Source organism: Berghia stephanieae, chromosome 3 (assembly GCF_034508935.2).
Source record: "Berghia stephanieae isolate SIO BIC M18660-M18661 chromosome 3, UCSD_Bste_1.3, whole genome shotgun sequence".
Taxonomy (NCBI): Eukaryota; Metazoa; Mollusca; class Gastropoda; order Nudibranchia; family Aeolidiidae; genus Berghia; species Berghia stephanieae.
This window is the reverse complement of record NC_088362.1, coordinates 78,863,009-78,870,508: the sequence shown is the minus strand read 5'-3', so window position 1 is coordinate 78,870,508 and position 7,500 is coordinate 78,863,009. Positions and strand designations below refer to the sequence as shown.

The window sequence follows — 7,500 nt, the reverse complement described above, 5'->3', positions numbered from 1 at the left end:
TTCGCTTAAAACATATCTGTTTCGATTTTGGTAGATGATATGGGAAGCAAGATAGGTCTGGTTTGTGTGTGTTGTGTGTGTGTGTGTGTGTGTGTGTGTCCTTGTGTGTGTCTGTGAATGAGTATGTTTCAGCCAAAGTAATTTGTAATTTGAGTTTGAGTAATTTGAGTAATTTGCTTTGAGTCTGGTGTCTCGGAGTAATAGCGCTATATACGTTTTCAGCATCGTCATCATCATCATCATCATAATCATCATCATCACCACAACCACCACCACTACCACAACCACCACATCATCATCGTCAACGTCACAATGACTGCAACTCCTCCACCACATCATTATCACACTCACCATTACAGCAATCACCACTACCTCCTCCTCCTCCTCATCATCATCATCATCATCATCATCATCATCATCACCATCACCATCACCACATCATCATCGTCACTTACAACACTACTGCAACTCATCCGTCATATCATTGCAAATACCACTATATTATCATCATCACCACCACTACTACAACAGATATCATCATCATCATCATCATCATCATCATCATCATCATCATCATCATCATCATCATCACCATCATCATCATCAGCATCATCATCATCATCGTCATCGTCATCGTCGTAATGATCATCATCTTCACCGCAACCACATTATCGTCATCATCATCACCACCATCACTACCACAACCAAAACGACTACACCATTGTCATCTTCAACATCATTACCACCACAACTGCAACAAAGAAAAATACACAAATTTTACTCCTATGCGCCAATCACCAATCATGAATAGACCCATTTCTTTTCTTCTAGCTGCCAGGGGATAGAACGGGTAGACAAGACAGTTCGCGCTTGTCGTCGTGAAATTTGCCAAACCACAAAATGTCAGCACAATTTTCTTTCTTTGTGACATTTGTGTAAACGTGTTTGTCTTCGAGTTATTGATTCGACCCGAGTCTTTTTCACGAACAGTTTGGTCATGGCCGAGACTGGAGTCAGTATTCTCTATAGCTCCATTATAATTTGTAGTTTCAATTACTATTGGAGAAGACTCAGAATCGTCAGGGAATTTTGAAGACATGGTTTCCTCCGTCATGGGATTATATTATAAACAATTTGATTAGCCTAAAATCACAATTTAGCCACCGTAGGACATGGATGTATCACATACCCAGGTAAAACTCGTTGTAAGAACAAACCCTTTAAAAGACCAAATGGATATTTTATTTTCTGGATAAAATTAAAAAAAAAATATTTTCAAATTGATTACACATTATCCAACTCCTTAATTATGTTTCCGTCAGTCAACACAGTTACAAATAGAAAATGAAATTCATTATACTGTTGTACTCTGAAAAAAACATGTTTCCAAATTTTTTGGCCAGAAAATTATTCCTACAGATATCAGTCAATTAAAAGGACCCCCGGTTGCCATAAACTCTAAAACCTGAGAATTTCTTGAAGTCTCAGATGAGGTTCATTTCCATTCATCGAATTTTGAAAGACGAGTTCTCTGGCCAAAATTTTTAAAATGTGATTTTTTTCTGAACTCGACAGTATAGTATGTGGGAATAATTACTTAATGTAATTAATTTTGTTTCGTTTAATTTGTCAATACCCATATATAATGCTGCTGTGATTGTGATCACTAACGTTCAAATGTCACAAACACAAGCAGACTATCGTTATCTTGAATTTGTTTTGTTAGCGTTCTTGTACTATATGTTTGCTTAGTTGGTTCAATTTTAACTTCAGTTCATGTATATAACCTTCCTTTTATATACCACTTATGAGAAATAAAAGCTATTGAACAAAAATCTGTATTTCACATATAAAATAACAGACACACCAATTTCATACACTAAAATTTAGTTTGCATTTGGATAATAGGACAGAGACTAGGTTCCAAAAACTAAATTTTTAGAAAGTCAAAATTTATACAAACATTATGCACACGTTTAACGATTCTTCTCCGAAGATTGTGATTGATAAAATTGTCAAGAAAGAAAACTTTTGAATAGGATGATGAGAGTTATTTAAATTTTCATCAAAATAATTCCTTCCTAAACAATTAACCTCATAACCAAAATTGATTATTCCGGCTTGTAAACAAATACGAATGAATTAATATTTTGTTTCTCAGCTTTTGGTTATTATGATAAAAAGTGTGAGTTAATAAAATCGTTATGAAAGGAAAATATTGAATAGAGCAATGAGTCACATTTAACATTTCAACACAAAAATTACTAAGTGAAAACGTTACAACAAATCCAGGTCATTCTGGTTTGTACAAAAATACAAATGAATTAGTATTCTGTTTATTAGCTTTTGGCTCTAATGAAAAAAGAAAGACGAAACTCATTTCTTTATCTTATTGAAACCTCGCGTTTAGCCTTGATAACACTTCATTTTTACAAGTTTTTGTATACCTGAAGATGTATGTATACGTTTCTCTCTCTCTCTCTCTCTCTCTCTCTCTCTCTCTCTCTCTCTCTATCTCTATCTATCTATCTATCTATCTATCTATCTGTCTCTTTACATGATTACACACTCAGACACACATATCATCTATCTATCAATACACAATTACACAAACATACACACACACACACACACACATATATATAATATATATATATATATATATATATATATATATACATATATATTTATATATATAACATAACATAACATAACATATGGTATAGGGCAAAATAGGATAAAATCCCTTGAATGCCCTAATATTAATAGTAATGCCATAAATCTATTGATTAAAGATTACAATAATGATACACTGGATAAGATAATATTTCAACCTATATGTACTCATGAAAATGTGGTGTACAAACATATATCTTTAACCATGACATGCAAAGCACACACACCCAGACACACACACACACACACACACACGCGCGCGCATATAGAAGATAACCATAATAATATAACAATGCATAATATATACATACAAGACTGAAAGCCCTGTCAACTGTAGTGCAAAAAAGTATTATTCGTTATATATATATATATATATATATATATATATATATATATATATATATATATATAATATATATAATATATTGACATAATACCATTTCCTAAAATAGTGTACAGTGTATATAACTGGAGTATCAATTTGAACAGTGAAGGTTCAGATCCTGGCACAGAATGTCCCAGAGGTAATAATGATATTAATGCTGACGACGATGATGATGATGATGATGATGATGATGATGATGATGATGATGATGATGATGATGATGATGATGATGATGATGATGATGATGATGATGATGATGATGACGACAACGACGACGATGATGATGATGATGATGATGATGATGATGATGATGATGATGATGATGATGATGATGATGATGATGATGATGATGAAGACGATGATGATAATAATAGTGGTGGTTATTGCGGTGATGGAGACGACGACGACGACAATAACAACGGATGATGTTGATGATGATGATGATGATGATTATGATGATGATGATGATGATGATGATGATGATGATGATGATAATGATGGTGATGATAACGACGATGATAATGACGATGATGAAGACGATGATGATAATAATAGTGGTGATTATGGTGGTGATGGAGACGACGACGATGACAATAACAACGGAAGCAATGATTTAATAATAAAAATAATAATAATGATGATGATAATAATAATAATAATAATAATAATAATAATAATAATAATAATAATAAAATAATAACAATAACAACAATAAATAATAATAATAATAATAATAATAATAATAATAATAATAATAATAATAATAATAATAATAATAATAATAAAATAGATTATTTCAATAAACACGCAAATTGCAATATTTAGCATAATTGACAAATGGATACATAAACAGATAGTGAGATACATAACTGGACAAATAACTATATTATTAAATATGTAGTGCTAATAATGATGATAGATCAATTTTACTTCTTTGTCTCCAAACTTTGGAAGAGACAATGATGGCACTGTTGCTTATGCATTTTGAGAGGACTTTTGCTTCTTTACTTTTCATGCCCAGAATCTTTAAGCCATTCACACATCCACCATGGACATAACCTAGGCTACCTACAGAAATAACTATACCTCTGACATATATCCAATAGCATTAATTCCATACATAAAGAAAAGTACTTTTTAAATTTGGTTTGGAATGACTTATCAATATGTGCATCAAATGGGACAGAGATTTCAACAATTTGGGCTGTTATCGTTCAAATATGTATTTAGTTTTAAGATCGGAGTGATATTTTTGATGTTGATGGGCTAAACGGTTTGCTTTCTGGCTAACAAAGTTCAAAGAAAAGCCACCTTCCGGTGGCACACCCAAAGAACATTTTACATATCGAATATTTTGTGTCTCTTGCCCACATGCTATTTATACCGCATCCCATACACACCTAACGTTCTACCGACCGGGTACTCTTGTCATATAAGTAAAGATCATATGAAAGACTTAATTGTTTGTCGCCAACAGCGGAACTTCATAATGTAGACTAAGTGTCAAACCACTAGACCAGAAAGCGAAGTTAGTAAAATATTCTTCCTCTGTTAAAATTTAGAATTTTTTTTTAGAAAACTTTTAAAAACTTTTAAAATCTAAAGTTATAATTCATGAGGCAATACTATCGAAATTGACAAATTAGGGAGAGGCACTGTGTGAGATTTAAAAAAAGGGGGAATGTATATATGAAATTGTGCCAGACAAATCAAAGAGAAAAATGCACGGACCTTCTTGATTGCATCCTGAGTTCAAGAAGTCTGTTCATTTTTTTTACTGAGTCCATCCATAAATCTTGTATTTGCCCAGTGCTTTGCTCACCATGTCTGGCTTTTATCTTCCATTAATCTTGCTTTTTTTTATCAACCTCTTTAACCACATAACTGTCGTACTCTGGAAAAACTTGTATTTAAAAATTTGGCCAGAAAACTCGTCCTTCAAATATCAATCGATTTAAATGACCCTCATCTTGGCAAAAACCCTCAAACCTGGGACATTGCGAAGTCTTCATTAAGTCTCATGTTTGAGATTTTTGTTTTTGTCAAGATGAGGATCATTTAAATCGATCGATATTTGACGGGCAAGTTTTCTGGCCAAATTTTTAATTACGGGTTTTTCCTAGAGTACGGCAATTAAATGGTCAAAGCATATCACATGGTATTGCTTGCAACGTATTGCGTAAAACAGATTTATGTTCGTAGAAATGAAATTGTTTTGGATATCCTGCACTTTGCCTTTGAACTGATATGATGTTTACCCACAGTGAGTGGTATGGGCACATCCTTCATCTGGGTCGACCTGATGGGTGTGCTCTCTTTTGTTAATGTCATTTCAGATCTTTGTGCATCATCCTATTATGATGCCTACCTAAATTCTTTTTTTTTTAAACGCATTTTTGGGAGATAAATATTGTAGTCGCTATAGTTTACTTTAAAAATAAACAATTTACCCTCACGATTATTAAATATTATTTAAAAATCCTTACAATTATGTATTCTGACATCCACTTTCATTTTCAATTAGTTTTATTGACTTAGAGATGTTCATGAGGTTCTGAAATTTGAGCCAGCCAAAATATCGTAATTCTATTAAGTTTTCGTAATACTAGGCAGTTTTGAGTGGTCCGCCCCGTGTGCTACGAGTGGAGGTATCGAAAAATGTCGACTTCTAACAGTTCTAAAAAGGGCATGATTTACAATGCAATTTAAGATTTACAATTTGAGCAATAATCTAATCAACAGTTTCTAGTTAAGAGCAAGGAAGAATGGATTACTATATTTTTTTTTTTGGCTGACTTTAATGTAAACTCTTTACTAATTGTTACAATGAATGACATAATCAGTCGGATGGTGAAAAGGTTTGAACTGAGATTTTGCCAAGTTCAGTTAGAAGGTCAATTTTTATCAAAAATGAAATATTGTCATAAATGATTAAATCAACCCTTTTCTACATCTTTGGGAAATATCAAAACTTAATTTCACTTCAAAATATTTTTACAGCTAGTCAAGTTGAAAAAGTATAAAATTTGAGAAAAGTTGCTTGATACCTTTCCCATTCACCTGACCATAACCATGAAAAATGACCCGATTTACTTCAAATAAAGATTAAAACTCTCTGGGGAGCATTTTCTTTCAGAAAATGAAAAAAAGTGCATATCCAAAATTTTCACCTTCCGACTTATTATGCCATGCACTGACACAATTATTTACAACGTATAATTCCCCTCTGCTTACTTTTATCAAGCATTGCGCACAATATTTGTTCATGTATTTTAGAATGTTTAAACATATGTGGGATAACAGACTTGGAAAGCTATGTATTGTCGAAATTCACGATATTTCATAAAGGCACGCTGTATAAAGCACACAAGGATATGGTACCGCAAATAACAATAAGAGAATTTTCTCTCTATGCGACAAAAAGTACAATTGAATAAAAGCACATAATGATATGGTAAGAGTAGAATATTATACTTTACGACAAGATAATTCCAAGAGATATAAAGTATAAAAGCACATATATCTAGTACCTCAAATAGTAAAAGGATAATGTTATTTTTCTATATTTGATTATAAGTAAATCTATTCTATCAAATAAGTACCTTTAAGTCATTGCAAATTGCTGATAAGCTGTACACGAATGCTAGTGGTCAATTGCGTCAGACGTTGCAGGGAGATTTATTGAGACATAATTCATAAAAAAACAACAACTAGGCATTAAAAATTATTCAAAGTAGATTTGATATCATTTTGCTTATCAAATAATTTGTTTGGTCATTAGGAAACAAAATTATAATTAAATTTTCACCACATTTGTCAGAATCTAGTTTTAAAATCAAAACAATTTTTCATTTCTAATACTTCACAGAATTGACGTCACTCAGCTTTGTGTTATTATTTTTAGACAGCCATTTTACTAATAAGTTGACAATAGATTATATCAATCTGTCTTTTGACGTTTAAGCTCATACACAGTTTTGTGTATTGGTATATTATATCCGGCTGACGATTATTGTGAGCATTTTACCTAAACACATAGTATCAATTCGTAAAATCATGCCTCATTTGCATGGAACAGCTCATGCCGTCGCAACAACATACGTCATTTGTCTGATTGAATGCCAGCCTCCTCTTAACTTTTAAGAGAACTCCTATGTAGAAAGAAGTAAAATCCCAACGATATTATAAACATAAACAAATTAATGAATGCAATAATCGTATAGCTGTTTGCAAATCCATACTCTTGAATCATAGCAGCCCCTGCAATTGGCCCGATAAATCCACCTAAGGCAAACGCAGAATTAAACAGTCCCGAAACCAGCGCACAAGTGTCTGCATTTTTCTTATAGCCTAATTTCAAAGCTCCGTTGAACATGCATTTCAATGCTGGAGCCTGCATGCATCCAAAATTGACACCGAACAAGAAAATGCCCACCCCA

The 7,500-nt window shown here is 32.6% G+C and overlaps 2 protein-coding genes across 2 annotated transcripts in view; one reads left to right on the top strand and one right to left on the bottom strand.

Moving 5' to 3' along the window:
- LOC144968535 (uncharacterized) overlaps positions 1-7,500 on the top strand; it is a 131,506-nt gene that overhangs the window by 52,183 nt on the left and 71,823 nt on the right. The gene's annotated exons all lie outside the window — the stretch shown is intronic.
- Positions 5,177-7,500, bottom strand: part of LOC144968532 (MFS-type transporter SLC18B1-like) — an 8,222-nt gene continuing 5,898 nt past the window's right edge. The window contains exon 2 of the mRNA XM_078906993.1: positions 5,177-7,500. This exon is cut by the window's right edge and continues 2,400 nt beyond it. Coding sequence (XP_078763119.1) covers positions 7,194-7,500 — 307 coding nt within the window. The 3' untranslated portion in view covers positions 5,177-7,193.